Raw genomic sequence first — 19,822 nt, 5'->3', positions numbered from 1 at the left:
CTCCTCACATCTATGATCTCACCATAAAAGATCAGAAACAAGTTTTTGAGTTTGAAGAGTTAGCAACTTAAAATTAGGAAAAAGTTTCATATTCAAGAAGAAATCAAATTTCAACTTTATGATAAAGAATGGGATGATTGCATGGGTAGGTGTGAAAAACCTCTCAGCTACCTCAAAGGGGAAAAGTGAAAGTAATACCCATCACCTCAGAGCTTATACCATCACAGACTTACACTCACTAAGTAGTACATGTAGCTTATTTGATAGTGAAGTTGTTCATCTGGTGAGTAGCCTTCTCTGTGCAGTGTACCTAGTAGAGCAAAAGTGACAGTCAGAAGTTTAAAAGCATATATTACTACTCAATGTGGTGTAAGAATCAGCTGAACTGAGCCCCAAGCTGCATTCAGAATAAGCTTAGGCCTATATACATTTAGAAATATGTAACTGGAAAGCTCACACCTTTGCAATTTCAGATTGGATGGCATGGGCTGATGACATAAATGAAAAGTTGGCAAAACATACGTTAGCCCCAGCAAGTTACACAAAGGGATGCAGAATGTGGACAGGTGCCTACACCATCAGTAAGCCAGGGGCACCAGCATATGGCATTATTTTCACAATGCTAACAGCAGAGTCCACATTCTGACATATATGCTCTTCAAAGTATTGTGCAAAGTAAAGAAATCTTAAGGACCAAACCATTTGACATCTCCTACATATGCCACAACAGCCTACATGTGGAGAGAGATGTCACATCTCTCAACAGTATCTTGCAGTGCAACACAGCAGAAAGCCTTGAAAGTTTGATGGCACTTGCCAAGTTTATGGTCATCAGCTTGATTGCCTACTTCCCTGAATGAGTGATACTGTTTTAACTCATAACAGTGAGTGTGGATATACTCAGTTTACAAATTACTGGCCTCACTGATAAATATTGTCATCTTTATCATCAGTGTAGTTTTTCATCCTAGAGTAACTGGTCATGAATCAGTTGATCTTTCTTATAGATACTGGACTGGTTTATGTTTATAGTTCTACCATGTAGCTTGTACTTTCTCTCTCTGAGTTGTGCTCTCTTCCTTCTGTATGCTCTAGCTGCCTCTCTTACGTAATTCATCACATTGCTGTTTTCTTTGCATCTATTTCAGAGTCTGGATACATGGACTATTTGAGCTCACCTTTAATACTGCACCTTCCATCTTCCTGGCTATGGACTCTCCAGGCACATTATATGTTATGTGTATGGAACTGTAGTCCCTGTACTGACCATTGCATGAAAATGTGGTACTATGTTTTGGATTGGTCACAGTTAAAGCCTAATTGACGGTATCTACATTTGAGTGGAATTAAGTCTCAAAACGAGTGGACCATAATGTTTGCTGCAGGTGGGTGTCTCAGGTATTTTGTTTAGCTTCCTGCTGTCAGTGTGCGATATTAGCAGAGAACCCTTTGTAGCATTTGGCATACATGGAAATGTGTACTTCCTGGCCTCTTGCATACAAATGAATGCTTTGGGCAATGTGAATGATTTCCACTGTAGTACTTTGCAAGGCAGTCTAAACATGTTGATAAAGTGCTTTTGATATTTAAGATATAAGGATCTTTATTGACCATAAAAATTGACATTCATAAATACATCGAAACACATAAAAATCTGATTCTTAAAACGAAATATTAAGACTACTAAGTCCATGTTCTGACACATATATTTGGCCTATTTCCTACATAATTCATTGGCAAGATTGAGAATAGCCCTTTGCAAGAAAGAACGCCTGTATCTCTCGGTTCGGCATCTCATGACAATTAGTCTGCCCGTTTGATTGCTGTAATCTACCCGATGCCCCAGAGGATGTTGGGATGACATGATTGACTTCATATTACTCTGTGATACTCTGACAAGCAACTCATCTACTGAACTGAGGTAATGTGACCGACAAACTTTCCTTGCTTTAGAAACTAGTCTATTTAACTTGGTCATGTCTCTAGCAGTAGTATTTTCACCCCACGCTGCTAAACAGAATGTAATGGTGGTCTTGATTGCCGATTTTAATATAGAATAGAGAAATGAGAGTTGGTCTAGTCTGAATAAATTAAGCTTCTGTAATAGGAACATACGCTGATTAGTTTTTGCTAGAGTACGTTTTACATGTTCATCCCACTCCAATTTATCAGTGATGGTTTCTCCCAGGTATTTATAAGATTGTCAAGTGCTTCTTAGTCACAGTTTTTGCAGGAACATAGAGGAGAATACTGCTTTAATATAGTCAGTGCTCTGCGGAGTGACTTGAGTAGGTGAACTTGATCTAACAGGTTAAGTTCACTTTCAGAATGAGTAGTTACAGCCATTGTACTACTGAACCCTTTACATGCCTTGCCATCAGCATCAGTTGTGAGACACTTGACCGTTAGTGGATTCTTAGCTGTAAGTAATTTGGATTCACAAATCTTTCCACCATTTTGTTCATGATCTCTGAAATAGGGCATCTTTGCTGAACAGCTCTCATTGCCTGGACATTGTACCTTGTGATCCCTTCTTCTTTTCATTTCACCCATTAAGCACAACTTGTTACTGTGATGGTAATCAATAACAAATGTATCCATGGTGACATTCGCAACTATTACATCTCTGCATTGGCTTGTTGGAGCAAATGAAGTCTTACTTCTTGCATTATACTCATAGGGTTGTGATATGATCATATTCTGCCTGAATTGGAAAGTCTTTGGAGAGGCCACGCAGTTGCAGTGTCTTCTTAATTATACCCCTCTTTTGTGCCATATTATTTTTCATTAATTTCTTTCATTACCTGTAGGTACAAACTGGTTGTAGTGTACTGACAGCAGGACTGGGAAGGGACATGCTGTTGAGCAATCTACGTGCTGCACTTAAACTGCCCACTACTCAGAGGCAGCGGGGGTACCCGTTCCTGGGAAAGGCAGCCATATACCTGGAGCTCATCCTGTAGTAAGTAATGTTGATATGCACATGCTATTGTGTCTGGGCTGGGTAAAATATAATTCCTTATGCTAGGTTGCCAAGGTCAGCTCTGTGCATCGTTGTCTTTGTAGAGAATTTCAGAGTGTTTGGTAGACCAAACCAACTGTGAATAGGAAATAACGGCTTTCAAACAGCATGTGCTTGTATTTGATTAGATGTGTGTGTGCTTGAAGCTATGGGGTTGGAATGGGATTTATTGTGATTGGTGATTACCTAGTATGTGAACATAGAGCATTCGATATTATTTATAATTCCTTTTGAAACAGGAGTACTGGAGCATGAAGTTGATGGACAAATTAAGGAATGAGAGGAACACATGCAAGCAGAAAAGAGGAGAAGAAACATTGGGGGCACCTGTTCCACTGAAATTAACCAAGTAGATGACCCAGCTAGCAAACATAGGCATAAAATGTAAGTTCAGGTATAACTTTTGAGAATGAAGCTCATCTTGAGGAGAATAGACATTAAATAATTAACATACTAGGCTAAAATTGCATTATGCAGTCCTATTCACAAATTTGATTTGATTTGATTTATTTGTTTTATCACGTGAATATATACAATGTGATAGGAAGTCCTCTAAAAAATCTTCAGATGGCTTAACAAAGTAGAGGACTCCCTGTTAAGAAAAGGAAAAAGTGAACTAAATATATAAGAAAAAATGAACATGTTCAATTAATAAGACGCAATAATTTTTTGAATAAAGTTTCTTCTGAATGATTTTGCAGAAGGTTTATTTGTAATATTGCCTGATAGAGAATTCCAAGTTTTGATTGTACGTGCCCTCAGTGATAACATCCCCATTGTAGAATTATACCTGTTATAATGTGCATTGCCTGAAGATCTGGTATTGTAATGATGAATATCACTGTTACATATTAAGTAGTCATTAAAAGCATTTGGTAACAGTCCATTCCAGGCCTTATAAGCAAATGTAGCAAGGTTAACTCTAATAATGTCATCAGCTTTTAACAACTTAGAACGCTTAAAAAGAGGATTTGTGTGGTCCCTCTGGTTTGGCATGTGTTATATGGCGGACTGCTTTCTTCTGTGTAATACAAATGGGATTCAGATTGGTATATCTAGTACCAGACCATATGTTACAACAATACGTAATATGTGGCTGGACTAATGTCTGATAGAGAATCTTTAATATGTGTGTGGCAGATAATGCTTAAGCTTAGCTAAAACACTGGTGTTTTTTGCAACTTTTTTACAGACAGTTGTAATGTGGTCACACCATTTAAGTTCATGATCTATATATACGCCTAAAAATCTAGTACTATTGACTTGTTGTAGTCTTTTACCACCCATAGTAATATCAGCATTCCATGTAAAATTTTTATAAGTATTAAAAACTATATAGTTTGTTTTATCAATATTCAATGATAATTTGTTGCCAGCGAACCAGTCGCTGAACTTGTCTAATTCAGTTGATACTTAAATATGAAATAAAGTTCTCGATTGTGATACGAAGAAAATATTTGTGTCGCCAGCAAACAAAACAACTTTAACTTTATCAGAAACATTGGTAATGTCATTAACATATAGGATAAAAAGCAATGGACCAAATATAGAGCCTTGTGGCACACCACATTGAATTCTCTCCGGTTGGGAATGAGCATTTTTGTAGGATGTATATTGGTAGCGGTTTGCTAAGTAACTGTCGATCCATTTTAGGGGGGTGCCTCTTATGCCGTAACAGTGTAATTTATTAAGCAGAATTGTGTGGTCTATTGTGTCAAAGGCCTTTGAGAGGTCCAGGAAAACCCTGACACAGGTACTATTCTTGTCAAGATTACTATACAAATTGTCAATGGCATCAGCTAGTGCTAGCTCAGTGGAGTGTTCAGGACGGAATCCATACTGTTTCTGGCATAAAATGTTATATTTTGAAATAAAGTTAAAAATACGATTATACAGAAGCCTTTCAACTATTTTGGAAAAACATGATAATAGTGATATAGGTTGATAATTTTCAAAGTTTTCTGAATCCCCTTTCTTAAAGACAGGGATGACCTTGGCAATTTTTAGCATATCAGGGAAAATACCGGTACTGAACGACAAATTGCAAATATGGGTTAATGGTTTGGTAATAAATAAGATAACTTGTCTTACAATGACAGGCTTAAAATCATCGTATCCAGCTGCTTTATCAGGTTTCATGCAAGAGGTTGCTGTTCTTAACAACTCCTCCTCACTGACAGGATGAGAAAACATGGAATGAGTGTTAACATCAATGTTAACAGATTCCTGTGATTTACGTTTGTGGTTGATTTTACTTGCCAGTGATGGCCCCAGATTGACGAAAAAGTCATTAAATTTTATTAGCAATATCATGGTCGGTGTTAATCTCTTTGTCACCATCCTTGAAAGAAGAGGGATACGATGATTGTTTACGACCTTTATGGAGTAGTTGGTTAATGGTATCCCATGTGCCTTTTGGGTTACTCCTCGCATTATAAAATTTATTGTTGAAATATAATTTTCTAGAAAATTTGATAACATGATTGAGCTTATTACGATATTGAGAATAAATAGTTTTATTTACACCAGACGGGTTCTTAATATGTCTTTTAAATAGCTTATCGTTTCTTTTGATAGAAACTAGAATACCTGCAGTAATCCACAGGTGTCTCTTTCGACATTTCTTAGATTTGGTGACACATTGCTCAGGAAAGCATTGATTATATATGGCATTGAAATTGTTATAAAACATAGAATAGGCAATGTGTGCATCAGTTTGGGATGAAACATTTTCCCAAGAAGCATCTCGGATTGTTGAGAAGAAATTCTGTACATTTGTCTTGCAGTAGTTCCTTACATACATAGGGCCCCTTTGTCTACTTTTGTGTATGGCAGTTTGGAGAAATATTGGATAATGGTCACTGAGATCGCTTACAAAGATACCAGTTATTAGTTTGCAGTCATCATTGGTTATAACATGATCTAAAAGAGTTGCAGAAGTGCAACCCACACAGGTAGGTTTGGTAATAGTAGGAAAAAATCCACTGGCATATAGTAAGTTTAAAAAGTCAGCAGATTTAATATTGTCAGCAAGATCAATATTATAATCACCCATAATGTACGCACTATGTCGTTCATTGGAGAGTTGGGTTAAAATTTTGTTTACGTGTGTCAGAAAAATATGCAGTGAACTTTTTGGAGGCCTATAAATTACGCCTATGGTATAATTTTTCATTGCTGATGTTATGTCAACCTCTATGAACATTGACAGAATCATTGAAAATGCTTATATCGTTTCTGAGTTTGAAATTTAGATCTTTGTTGAAAAATGAACAAACACCACCACCTCTCCTTTCGGGACGATGCCTTTCAACAAGCGTATAGTTATTGATATGGATTAAGGGGGATATATCTGCAGTAAGCCAGGTTTCGGTAAATCCAATGACAGAGAAATCCTTCAATAGAGACGTAAATGTAGTTATGTCGTCTAAGTTTTTGTTAAGGCTTCGACTATTATGGTGGAATAAAGACAATATGTGTTCGCGAGACATCTTGTTGTATGAATCAATATCGTAGTAATTGCATGCGATAGCTTCCTCCCCTGTTTCAAGGTATTTTGCAGCTTGCATCGCTATAAATAAATAAATGTACCGTATAACATGAACGCCATCATCTTTGCATAGGTTCGGCCGAAGAATCCTTTGTTCTGACATTTCTCGCTCTGCTGAGATTAGGAATAAATGATTTCTTCTTTAGTCTGATAGTTTGAAAGCCGTCTTTGTCTAGGGATATTTGCTTTTTGTGGGGTTGGATGTTTCCCCTTTGTGTGCTTGCCCCCTCCACCCGCTGAGATCTAGTCTCCGGTTGTGTTCTCCGTTGTTCTACTACTTTTTGTGTTGGCAGTGTCGTCTTTTGTTCAGTTCGCTGTTGTTGGTGGGTTTTCTTTAACTCCTGGTTAGGATTACTCGGGTGTCTGGATTTCGCGTTATTGTTCTTCTTTGCTGTTGAATCCGTGTTTTGTTCGGATTTCTGTGCCCTGACCTCGTTAGCTTCTTGAATAGCGTGATCGTCCTGTTCAACCGACCCAGTGACTTATCCCTCAGACTGATATTGTGTTTCGTTTTCATGTGTATCTAGGGTCGAGCCAGTGTCTGTGTTGTCATGGCGATACTCTTCAAACGTTCTTGGCATTTAAAGCATCTGACCTTTGGGCAATTAGCTTCCCGGTGCCCTTGGACATCGCAAACTTAACATTTGCAGTTAGGACAGTTTCTCCTGATGTGATCGCTTTCCAAACACAAATTGCATACTTTAGTTTGACCATTGTGCGTTAAGTTCATATTAATCCCGTTAATTCTAATTGCGTAAGGCAAGCTCTTGTGTTCTTCAGGTAGTTTTAACTGTACATATCGTATTCCGTTCCCGATATTTGGGAATCTGGGGAAGGTCTTTCCTTTCCATTCGCCTCTTATTTTACACCCATACTCACAAAGTTTTCCTGTTAGATCTTCGTCCTGTATGAATGAAGGTACTCCGAAAACACTAACAGTTAGGAACGTTCTGTTGACACCAGTAGAAACTGATTCCCATTCACGAGGAGTCCACTGTCCAAAATAAGATCAGCTTGTTCCTTTGCTTTTAATGTGATAATCCAGCATCCTAAAGATTTCACACAACTTGCAATTCCATCTCTACCAACATCATTCATGATAGCATACAAAATCTCAGTATCTTTATATGAACTGTCGGCAACTCTGATGCTACACTCCTTTAATTTCTCCACTGTCGCAGAATCCATACTAACAATCTTGTAGGCTAACGAACGTCGCAGGACGTCGTTGCCGAGATCTCCAGCAGAAAAAGTATTCCAAAATTGGAACAAAATAAAATTTTCTGCTAAATGTTGTCTCAATTAATGTCTCAAATAATACAATTTGCAAGATGTAGTGAAAACCACACTCTATTTAACCTCGGAGATCATTAGAGAGTAGAATATATAAGAGCTCCTCAAGGAACAGTGTCAACAGGTTGACGGTTGGTTATCCAATAACGGTTGGTTATCCAATTTTTTGACTTCATGAAGTCAGACCAACTTAAAATTGATCTCAAGGATTGGGCTTTTTGATAGGTCTATTTATATGTAGAGATATGCACTAGTTAATTGCAATTTCAGCCCTCCAAACTAGTGTAGGGATATGCACTAGTTAATTGCAATTTCAGCACTCCAAACTAGTATAGGGATATGCAATAGTTTATTTGCAATTTCAGCGCTCCAAACTAGTGTAGGGATATGCACTAGTTTATTTGCAATTTCAGCCCTCCAAACTAGTGTAGGGATATGCATTAATTTATTTGCAATGTGACCCTTCAAACTGGTGTAGGGATATGCACTAGTTTATTTGCAATTTCAGCCTTCAAAACTCCAGGAAGTTGCAGGTAAGGAACCTGAAAAAGTTTGTGGTCAGGACCATTGACAATGTAGTTTATACACGAAACCTAAGATTTATGTATATATCCAAAAAAATTTGTTATTTTTAATTAACTTTCCCTGCGTCAGTTTATCATCAAAAGCTCTATGAGGTAATAACATGTTTCATTTGTAACTTTTCTAAGATTTTGACTGATATGATGCTTTTTTTGTAGTTTGACGTGAAGTTAGGTGTTGCAGAAAATGTACGTTTGCAGTGTATGCTGAGGGCAGCTATGGAGACCAGGTACAATCAGGTAAGTTTGTTCCTCACTTTTTAAACATCTTAGGTCCAAGCATGTATTATATTATGTGATATGCCTGCTACTACTGTACTAGATCCAATAATTATTTCAGTATGTGACAGAAGACGTTACAAGTATTCATATTTGCTTGCATTTCATTTTTATGTTGTAGGTGATTTCTGTTGGTAGACAGCATAAGGCTAGATAGGTTGTACATATTCTGCAGTATTTGCCAGTACGCCCTCAGTTTTATCACAAGTTTTTGTAGTATAAGATGGCCGTGTCCATGTGTATGATAAAGGTAACTGTTGTGTTCATATTGTTGTTGGCGTTGGTACATAATAGTATTCCATGGCATTGGGATTAGTTGGTCATATGCACACTTAGAGTTGTAATAAATAAGCTGTATTGATTCCCTTTATCTATCATCTATTGACAAAGCAAATATTTTTTTAGATAGTTATGGATTTTGGACAAATTTAAGATTTTATATCTTATTTTTTTTTATCATATGTCGGTTATAGCCATGATTTTTAGAATAGAAGGTTAATTTTTGACATGAGAAGCATTGTGGGTTGCATGGCATAAGCATTTAAAAGAGCCTTCTACTCCTTAATATTAAAGAACCCAATTTCACTCTTTAATATTTTCTGAGCATTAAAGGAGTGTTCCAACATTTAAAAGCTAGTTTATGATTTTATCAAGCATTGTTTATTACACATTTGTTTTCCTTTTCCTCCTATTTTTTGATGTAGAGCTTGCTAGTGGGGAACAAAATACCAGCGCATAAAGAGAAAAACTGAGTTCTGCCTTCCCTTGCCATACTATATCTCCCCCCCCCCCCCCCCTTGGATGTCGCAACCAGACTCCTCTAACCACCCAATCCTTTACATATAAACAATGTCCAATCAATTGCCAGGTAGTGTTTATAGAGTTATAGAACAACAGTGTTTGTTTCAATTATCTAGGAGACTTCTCTGCATATGCTGGTCTTCTCTACTGCTTTCAAATGCTAGCTAATGGCTAACTTGATCAATTGTCTTTCTTGATATAGTTTTGCCTTCTTTTGTGTAATCTAAATAATTAAGTCACTCACTGTTTTATTTAAAGGCAAAAATGAACTAAGGGATTTTTTTTGGATCAACAGATAACTTCTGGAGATGAGTGGAATAACCCCAATGTTGGATGCTTCTCGGCCAAAAGATGTTTTTCTCATCAACTTCAAAGCAGTTGCTACATATTGATAGATAGTGTTCAAAGTTAAAAGTCTGCGAAAGCAATAGTAATAATAAATCCAGACCAGGTACTAAATGCATTTAACATGTGCACACTTCGGCAGCCGCTGCTGTGAGTATCCACCTTTATAATTACTTTCATGATTCTTAGAGCAGGTTCCTTTTTTCTTTACTTGGATTTTGATCATTTTCTTTAACATCTTTAGCTTGACTTGTCACATTTCGATTTGTTTTGATTAATACCCAGTTGGCTTTATAAATTTGCTGACCACAAAAAAAAAAAAACTACCTTAAAAGCAATGATGTTATAGATTATGGAGAATTTTTAAATGTTCTTTGAATATTCAATATGTTTGCCTAGCATTACCCTTCCTGCAAGTTGTTGACCAAAGCAAATCTTTAAAAGCAAAGATGTCATAGAATATGGAGGATTTTTAATTTTTTGCTTTGAATCTTGACAGGTCTCAACTATGAAGTGTGGCCTTTTGTCGATGAGTCAAGAAGCCTTGATTTGTGGTGAGATCTCTACACTATGACTTCACGGGGATCGTGGTCGAGGAGGAACAGGAGGATCAAATCATCAAAAACAAGATCCTATTCTTGCATAACCATGGTATCGTCTGCTGTGGTGGGTCCATAGAGGAGGCGTACTTCCTATCCCTCAACTGTGTAGCAGCATGCGAGATACAGGTAAAGAATTAGCTGGACTTGGTCCAACGTGGTCGGATTGCTTGTAAAACTTAGCAGTGTGAGGCCAAATGTTCTCTGGTTATATTACAGTTTGTTCATTCTCCTCCATTTCAGAATATTTTCGAGACCTGTGAAATTTACAGAGTTTTCCTTTTTTAAGCTGTTTTCTAAAGAGCCGGGAATGGGGTAAGGGGGTTGAGGGATGAAAATGGACAAGATTAGTCAACTCCAAACACAAAGTAAATGGTATGGATTGAGTTAATCTTTGTTATGACCCTCTCCTCTGAGAAAAGTTATCTGAAATTTTCAAACTGTTTCCAAACAATATAATCAATTTGGAATTTTTATTGTCTTGGGAATGATTGTATCTCCTAGCCTACACGGAACTTGATTTTGCCATTAGCGTAGTCTACTTCTGTATCAATATGTAGTCATTACACTCTTCTAACTCTCTCCACCTCTGAAGATTCTGCTTCTGTACAAACTTTTGTTTGCTTTTCTCCGAGTCAAACTAGGCTCTGAGTAACAGCAGAAAGTCACCTGCAATAGCAAAGCCTGCTCCATGAAACGAAAAGAACAGCGGTTGAAGAAGTATGTTTGACTGGAATAATTGCTAGTCTTGATGCGACTTGCCGACTCCAAATCGGATTTATGGATTTAGATTAAGGCATAGTAGGGAGATGTTTGCTTTCTAACATGTATGGGCACTAATAATGTTGACATTCATCGATAAAATTCCCATAATATTCTTTTTGATGTCTGACCCCAAGGGCAAGGTTACCCACCTGGGAGATGTGTTTCATTATTGACCTTGGAATCCAGGGTCTTTTGGCTACTGTAAATCCTTAGAAAAGCTACCAGTTGAAACTGTGGGAAAAATCTCACTTAGAGATCTTTTATGAAAGTCATAATTGAGTTTTCTATTTGTTTGTCTTGAAGGTTCAGCAACACACTTTACTAGTGGGTTGGGATTACAAGTGGTGGGGGAAGTGGGGGGTGTTGATGGGCAGGAATGGGAGTACTTGGTCCTCTCTTCTCCCTGCAGCATCAAGAGCTGGTTGTCTGGGTTTTGTCAACCTACAATTTTATCAATCGGTGTGTGTGTGGTTTTTTGTGTCGAGTCTGGGTAACAAATAATGGTCGTTACAAAGCGGATTATCTGCTTTCTAATAAAGCCACCCTTACCTTACACAAATATATTCGATAAGTATTCAAAAAGTATTCAAAGATTTCCTCAGTATTCAGAAAATTTACCATATAACACACAGTACAAAATAAGTATTCCAATACTAATATGAATAACTATAAGCCTTCCTCAGAGCCAAAATATGTAAATGAGTGAAGTATTCGAATACCTGTTAGGTATTCAAATAGGTATTCAAATAGGTATTCGAATAGGTATTCGAGTAGATTTGGAATAGCTATTTGAATACTTAGCTCATTTACATATAAGTATTCGCTCATTTAAATAATTTGGCTCTGATGAATACTTATAGTTACTCGAATACTTATTCGCTAGTATTCGAATACTTGTATGCTAATTAGTTATTTTATGAAGGCTTAACAGGTTTCTGAATACTTACTCAAATACTTATTGAATACTTGTATGCTAATCAGTTCCAAGTAAGGAGAGTTAGGAATTTGGCCAGCTTGTTGTCCTAGTTATTGATTAAAACTCTCCAAACAAATAATGAGAATAACCAGAATTCTGAAGTCTCCTTTTTTATGCAACAACTATAAAATTACAAAACAAAACAAAAATAAAATACAGCTTCTTCAATTTCATGTATCTTTCTTGTAGCATTCATGCACTTGTATGCAAACCGTTTGTTCATCGCTTGTGGCTGTGGCTCTGTCCACTGGTTTCTGCCACACATACTGTGAATGTACTCTGAACATAAAACAAATAGAAATAATTAATAATGATAGGGCACAAATATACATTGGCACAATAACCACCCACCAGAAACGGAAAATATAATATATAATATTCAGTGCATAATGGACGTCGCAACGCGAGGGAGAGATGGGTGGCTTTAGACCCCACTTTTTTTGCAAGCAAGCATGTTTACACATGTCTTACAACATGTCACAAAGTTTATATATAACCTTACTAGCCCTCCCCCCCTGTAATAATTATTAAAATGATAAAAAATTTGGCCATTGCATTATAACCACATATGAAAAACAGAAATGTAATCACATTAAACCCTGCATGCCCAACACTCAAATGTTTTGCATTTTTATAACGCTATTTCAATGGTAAGTAAAATCTCTGTAGTACGGTAAGAGAAACGTCAGACTTGAACGTGAAGTTTGACTAGGTAAAACTAGGAAACTAATCCAAGTACTGAATGTCCAAATAATTACCAAACATAGGTATTGCCCCATGCACCCATAAGAATAAGCTTAACTGTAGTAACCTTATAAGTTTAGGCCTAAACAAGAAATATTCTACACATGTAGCCTTGTCTTATTTTAATTTGATTATTAATTTTATTAACTGCAAATATGCTGTTTATCGTTGCACAAGACAGGATAAAATTAGAAGTTGATCTTGGTTATTGTGCCACTGTCAGAAAGTTTCATATGATTACACATAGAAATGAAACAGAAAAAAGGTCAACATACCACTTATTTTGATGATTTTTCTAGAATACGGCCGCTTTCCTCTCCACTTTATCAAGCAGACTGCATTTTCAGTTGCATTTTCTTTGTCCATCACCGACTCTGTACTAACTTGTTGATCTTTCATCCAATAAATAACACATTTTTTAGGCTTGGTCTTCTTCGATGGGTCAACAATATTTTCCATATTCTTGGATAACTGCAGCAAGTTCTGAACATCCATTATTGGATATTTAGGCCTAGGCCTGTCGCTGTGGGATAAAATTTATTTTCTTCCAAGTTTCAGTCTAATGTTAATAAAGTTCAGTCGGGCTGCAAGGACTGGAATAAATTTAGTCCGACTCAAAAACTGAAACATTTATTTCTGCGAACTCAAATTCAATCTGCTAATAAAAGTTGAATAAAATTCAAGAGGAATAAATATCTGTTCAAAAGGGAGTATTAAGCACAGAATACTAAAACAGTAAGTCTATGAATATGATCGATGAGATTTTGGAAAGGCTTCAGTTTTCAATCCTCCGCGGTATATTCAAATACTGCCGTGCCTGTGCACTTCACCTTGGCCAGAAAGCGTATTATAAATACTAATGTGATGACACTAACATCATGAAAGGAAAGCTGGGATGCTCCTGAGGGTCTTTGTAAGTTTGATGAGCTCAGCTTGTGCCCGCAGGCGTCCACAGGATTCTGTATCAAATCGTTTGGAGAAGAGGCTTATAAACACAAACATCCGTTTTCCTGATAGTGTTACAATGCTTCTATTGTACCTCATACATATTGTACATAATGCTTTTGCCTGTTTGCTATCAAGGTGCTTTGCAGAATCCAGGCATTGGTTATATCCACCATAGAGAAGTTGACATCTTTTTGTTCATTAAAGAGCAAATAATCAAATAGCCAAGTTTGGTCCAGTTTTGTTGACAGACAAACAAATTTTGTTGGATAGGAACAAATGAAGTATTATTGCCCAGACAGACAGTTGGCTCAAATATTTGCCTGTTGAAGGAGAAGTGCATTTCTGTGCTTGTTCTGTAATGGCAGTATTTAGCTCTTTTGTCCCTTGACAGAGAGATGGAAGACAAAATGCTTCAATTGAGAAGGATTCAAAGGTTTCATCAAAAGGACGAAATTTCAAACCAGATTTAAGCTAAAAACGACTCTTTAGTGGGTCTTGTATTTTTGAAGCATAAATGCCAAACGGATGGTTTCTTCGGCAAATCATGTACGATTTTGTCGTCCTCTTATATGAAATTGTTGAGTTTCATTCCTCGGATGGCATATACAAGATGACAAATATAAGAATCTCCTTAGTAGTGTTAGGACCAGCAGAGCAAAGTCGGCAACGAGAAACGACAAAGGAGGAATAAGAGAGATTAAAAGAGTCGCTCGTAAGACTTGTGTTCGATAATGTAGCAACAAACTGCATTCAAACGCTTTACCGTATGCTAATTATTCGTGACAGATACATGCCGTAGGCCTGGATAATGTCATCCACCTACCGGATGAAGTCAGAGACAAGGTCGGCGAAGCGACTGCCAAGGACGCAGGTGGGGTCAGTGAGACAGGACACAAACTGAAGGTCGGTAAACTGGAGTTTGAAGCCATGATGAGACATTTGGACAATATGGTAAGATTTCAAAATGCAAAAATTCCAACTCACTTGGCCTGCAACGTCTGTGCAGCAGACCAACTAGCCTTATTTGCATTTAAAGATCTGGGCAAACATAGCTAGCATTTACTATGCTAATTGCCAACCGATGGCGTCGCTAGTTAACGTATGAGGTTTTTGATCATATGTGTACCAAGCTAATACGCTTTATTAAGTGAGATAATTCAGTGAGAAGTGAGTTGTAGGAAGTCAGTGTGGATAAGCAGGTAGCTTCGTTCAGTCAAAGTAAACAGCTGTGACGTATCAGGATAATCGATACTTTATCGGTTTGGGGAACTTCATGAAGCTCCCCCATGTGATCTGTTGCACACCCCACCCATTTTGAAAATATTTTCAAGATCACCTGCATCCAAAATTGTGCAATATTTCATGGAAATGGCATAGAAACGGAATGTTCCAATTAGTTTGTCCTGAATGCACCAAAGACAGCGAATGTGTGAGATTTTCAAAGAGATACTTGTGGAAGACTTGATATGTAATCATTTCATAAGTAAAACAGCAAAGATGGAGGAATGTTGTGCTGCTGATGTTAGATGTAAGAGTGACTTAGATCTGCAACCAGCACAAAAATTTGATCACAGGAACTTTTTAATTTGTTACAGGGATACATAACAGGCAACGTGTACGGCCAGCCGTTTGTGAGACACGAACTGAAGCCCAAGAGCGACGTCGCCTACCCAGCCGCCTCCACCAACTTCATCTACATCTACGACAACGAATTTGAGAAGAGCAGATACGAGTCACCGATCAAGATGTTGAACAGGAGGCAGGCAGAGGAGAAGACGAAATGGCTGAACACGCCAAACACATACTCCAAGGTGAAGGTAGCCCAAGAGTACGCCAACTGGGGAGAGGAAGGGGAAGACGAGGGCTACAAGACAAAGATACACCTGAGTAGTAGTGACATGTAATTGGTGGTAGGCACATCATCTGTTTGACAGAATCACCCGACACAATCCTTAATTTTGGGCAATTTGGGGACTTTGACAATTCAAGACATCAAAGAGGCACTTGCCAAGGTGATGAAAATGTTTTGATTTTAGCACTTTCCAGAAACAAAAAAATATAAATCTAAAATGTCCTACAGATGGAATTATCAGAAGTTAGTCATCCTTTGTTTGTTTGCTATTTATTTAGCAAATGTTTGATCTTTTCAGAGGGAGAACAAGGATAGAAGGGTTGTTGGGGGGAGGGGGAAGCGGGATTGTCACCATTCTGGACAATGTGATCCGGGGCGGTGATTTATTTCAAATATTGATGGGGTACATTTGCTTGGGTGCAGGTGCGTAGCAACTTTCATCCCCCAAATTGTTCTCGCGCTTTGTGATATTTTGTATATTACTAACTAAGCGGAGCGCCACCATCGGTTGGCAAGCAGCGTACAAGAAAATTTCTGGTTTTGATAGCCCCCAGATCACCGAAAATGGCACTTCTCAGGCTTGAAAATGACCAACCAGATGTACACTTTTGCCTGAGAACCAAGTTTTTTCCAAATAGTTTTTTTTTCCATCCATTACCTATTTTAAGATTGACACCAGTCACACATCATGTTGGACCTCATTGCATCTCCTGTGGATCATTGCTTTTGTAGGTAATACTACGTAACGGCCCAAAATACCCGTCAGCCCCACTTTTCAAGGTTTTAAAGCCCATTATTTGTTCAGAATTTGAATAAAAATTCACTTCAAACATGCCCATAATGTTGCACAAAATATCATCTATGGACAACCAATATATAGAAAAAAAACCTTCAACCCCTAACAGACCTGTCAAAATTGCACGAGTAGAGGGAAGTATGATGAAGAATGTTGGTCAGGGAAGTTTCGAAAATTCAGACACAGTTAATGATATTAAAACCTCTTATAACAGCTACTATAAAACTTCCATATCATAAAAAAAAAATACAAAAAAAAAATTGAGGGGGGGGCGGTCTCCCCCTTAGCCCCCTGGCTACGCTCCTGCGGTTAGAAATCTTGTAGGAAACAGGCCAAATGGAAACCCAGTAACTCTTCTCTCTGGTTACATTTTTCACAGTGGGTAGGTGACAAGGACCCCAAGAGTGGTGATGCAGTCGCTATCACCGATCCACAACAGTTTGCAAGACAGGGACAAGGTCATAAGGAGTACAAGAAGAAGGTTAAACTGTACGTTGATGACGTTATACACTGTTATTTCTAATTGATTGTTTTATTTTTGTTATTTGTCACCACTTTCTCCTTCTCTCACTTCTTTCCCATTTTTTCGCCTTTCCCCTAATTCGGTCTTCCGAGGAGTGAATGATGTATCTGGTATGTTATAGAAAAAGTGGTAAAAAAAAAAGATAATGTAAAAGTGTATCAGTGGGTGTTGCCCTGGATTCGTTGAAGCGGACTCCGCACGTAGGTAGGGTTCTCCCCTTGGAGGGAGCGGACTCCCCATTTAGGGAGCCATTTCCACATGTAGGGAGGGTTCACCCAAGAAAGTTTTTTAAGATGTGGTATTTACTACTTTTGTATTTTTATGGTAGGTTGAAGCGGGTGGGTGTATATTTCCTCACGCCCCCGACCCCCTTCCCACCCAGGATCATTTTACACACAGCAGACCCTTAGCCAGCCTCAAAAATTTGCTGTGAGAACTTTAAACATTCTTAAATCTCTCCTCCTTAGTATCACTATTCAATGTCCTCTTAGTGTTATGTTATGTGTCTTCTTAGTGCTATGTTATGTGTTCTGTCATTCTGACATCTTTGATAGATGTCCCAAAGAGTGTCTGCCGGTGAAGTTTCCGTAACCATATTACCCAGAAATGAAAATTTGATGAGGTCACACCTGCATCCAACAGAACGAGGCATTTAGCACTCATGCCACATGCTCCTTGCAGCTGGTGCCAGGACCGCGGTGGCAAAAGGCATGAATTTTTAATGCCTCATCCTTAATGGCAGAGAGACTATGAATAGAAGTGTTATAATGTTACCAACGAGGATGTTGTCTACTCTTTGAATTTCAGATTAGGCAAGAGCGTTTTGGGGATAAGACACACCCTGGACCCATCTCTGAAGTTCTGGCAGGTATAACTTATGGAGATGCTTGCAGAACACAGGTGCGTTGGAATTTTCCTTGTCTCTGGCCCCCCTACCTTCCATTCTTCTCCCCACCCCCCACCCCCTCTGCATTTATCTATTAAGTCCACATTCTTAAAGGATATCTCTTGTTTTAGATTATGAAGAGCAGAGCCACCCACCTATTTCTGTTTATAGATTGTTTATGATTTGCATACTAGTATAAAGTATACCGACTAAGTTCAGTAGTATGTCAGCTGATAAGGCTTTTTGTTTCATGGACAAGACAGTCTTACTTGAAACTCTAATTGTTACAGCTTGATACTCTCTTAGATTCACTATATATATATATATATATATATATATATATATATATATATATATATAGTATTGGCAAGCTCTTGACTTAATAATCAGAATGGTTTCATACGCTATTGAACATAATCGATACTTTATCGGTTTGGGGAACTTCATGAAGCTCCCCCATGTGATCTGTTGCACACCCCACCCATTTTGAAAATATTTTCAAGATCACCTGCATCCAAAATTGTGCAATATTTCATGGAAATGGCATAGAAACGGAATGTTCCAATTAGTTTGTCCTGAATGCACCAAAGACAGCGAATGTGTGAGATTTTCAAAGAGATACTTGTGGAAGACTTGATATGTAATCATTTCATAAGTAAAACAGCAAAGATGGAGGAATGTTGTGCTGCTGATGTTAGATGTAAGAGTGACTTAGATCTGCAACCAGCACAAAAATTTGATCACAGGAACTTTTTAATTTGTTACAGGGATACATAACAGGCAACGTGTACGGCCAGCCGTTTGTGAGACACGAACTGAAGCCCAAGAGCGACGTCGCCTACCCAGCCGCCTCCACCAACTTCATCTACATCTACGACAACGAATTTGAGAAGAGCAGATACGAGTCACCGATCAAGATGTTGAACAGGAGGCAGGCAGAGGAGAAGACGAAATGGCTGAACACGCCAAACACATACTCCAAGGTGAAGGTAGCCCAAGAGTACGCCAACTGGGGAGAGGAAGGGGAAGACGAGGGCTACAAGACAAAGATACACCTGAGTAGTAGTGACATGTAATTGGTGGTAGGCACATCATCTGTTTGACAGAATCACCCGACACAATCCTTAATTTTGGGCAATTTGGGGACTTTGACAATTCAAGACATCAAAGAGGCACTTGCCAAGGTGATGAAAATGTTTTGATTTTAGCACTTTCCAGAAACAAAAAAATATAAATCTAAAATGTCCTACAGATGGAATTATCAGAAGTTAGTCATCCTTTGTTTGTTTGCTATTTATTTAGCAAATGTTTGATCTTTTCAGAGGGAGAACAAGGATAGAAGGGTTGTTGGGGGGAGGGGGAAGCGGGATTGTCACCATTCTGGACAATGTGATCCGGGGCGGTGATTTATTTCAAATATTGATGGGGTACATTTGCTTGGGTGCAGGTGCGTAGCAACTTTCATCCCCCAAATTGTTCTCGCGCTTTGTGATATTTTGTATATTACTAACTAAGCGGAGCGCCACCATCGGTTGGCAAGCAGCATACAAGAAAATTTCTGGTTTTGATAGCCCCCAGATCACCGAAAATGGCACTTCTCAGGCTTGAAAATGACCAACCAGATGTACACTTTTGCCTGAGAACCAAGTTTTTTCCAAATAGTTTTTTTTTCCATCCATTACCTATTTTAAGATTGACACCAGTCACACATCATGTTGGACCTCATTGCATCTCCTGTGGATCATTGCTTTTGTAGGTAATACTACGTAACGGCCCAAAATACCCGTCAGCCCCACTTTTCAAGGTTTTAAAGCCCATTATTTGTTCAGAATTTGAATAAAAAATTCACTTCAAACATGCCC

The 19,822-nt window shown here is 38.1% G+C and overlaps 1 protein-coding gene across 1 annotated transcript; it reads left to right on the top strand.

Moving 5' to 3' along the window:
- The first annotated feature begins 905 nt into the window (after positions 1-905).
- LOC139976239 (gamma-adducin-like) lies at positions 906-16,782 on the top strand. Its single transcript, XM_071984821.1, has 8 exons — positions 906-1,921; positions 2,811-2,962; positions 3,262-3,406; positions 8,606-8,686; positions 9,822-10,021; positions 10,371-10,599; positions 14,690-14,854; positions 15,499-16,782. Exons 7-8 carry the CDS (start codon positions 14,831-14,833, stop codon positions 15,805-15,807), a joined length of 333 nt encoding a protein of 110 aa, XP_071840922.1. The 5' UTR covers positions 906-1,921; positions 2,811-2,962; positions 3,262-3,406; positions 8,606-8,686; positions 9,822-10,021; positions 10,371-10,599; positions 14,690-14,830; the 3' UTR covers positions 15,808-16,782.
- The last annotated feature ends 3,040 nt before the right edge of the window (positions 16,783-19,822 follow it).

The sequence above is a fragment of the Apostichopus japonicus genome, chromosome 11, assembly GCF_037975245.1.
Source record: "Apostichopus japonicus isolate 1M-3 chromosome 11, ASM3797524v1, whole genome shotgun sequence".
NCBI lineage: Eukaryota > Metazoa > Echinodermata > Holothuroidea > Aspidochirotida > Stichopodidae > Apostichopus > Apostichopus japonicus.
Note: the sequence above shows the minus strand (reverse complement) of the source record. Positions and strands in the feature narration are given on the sequence as shown.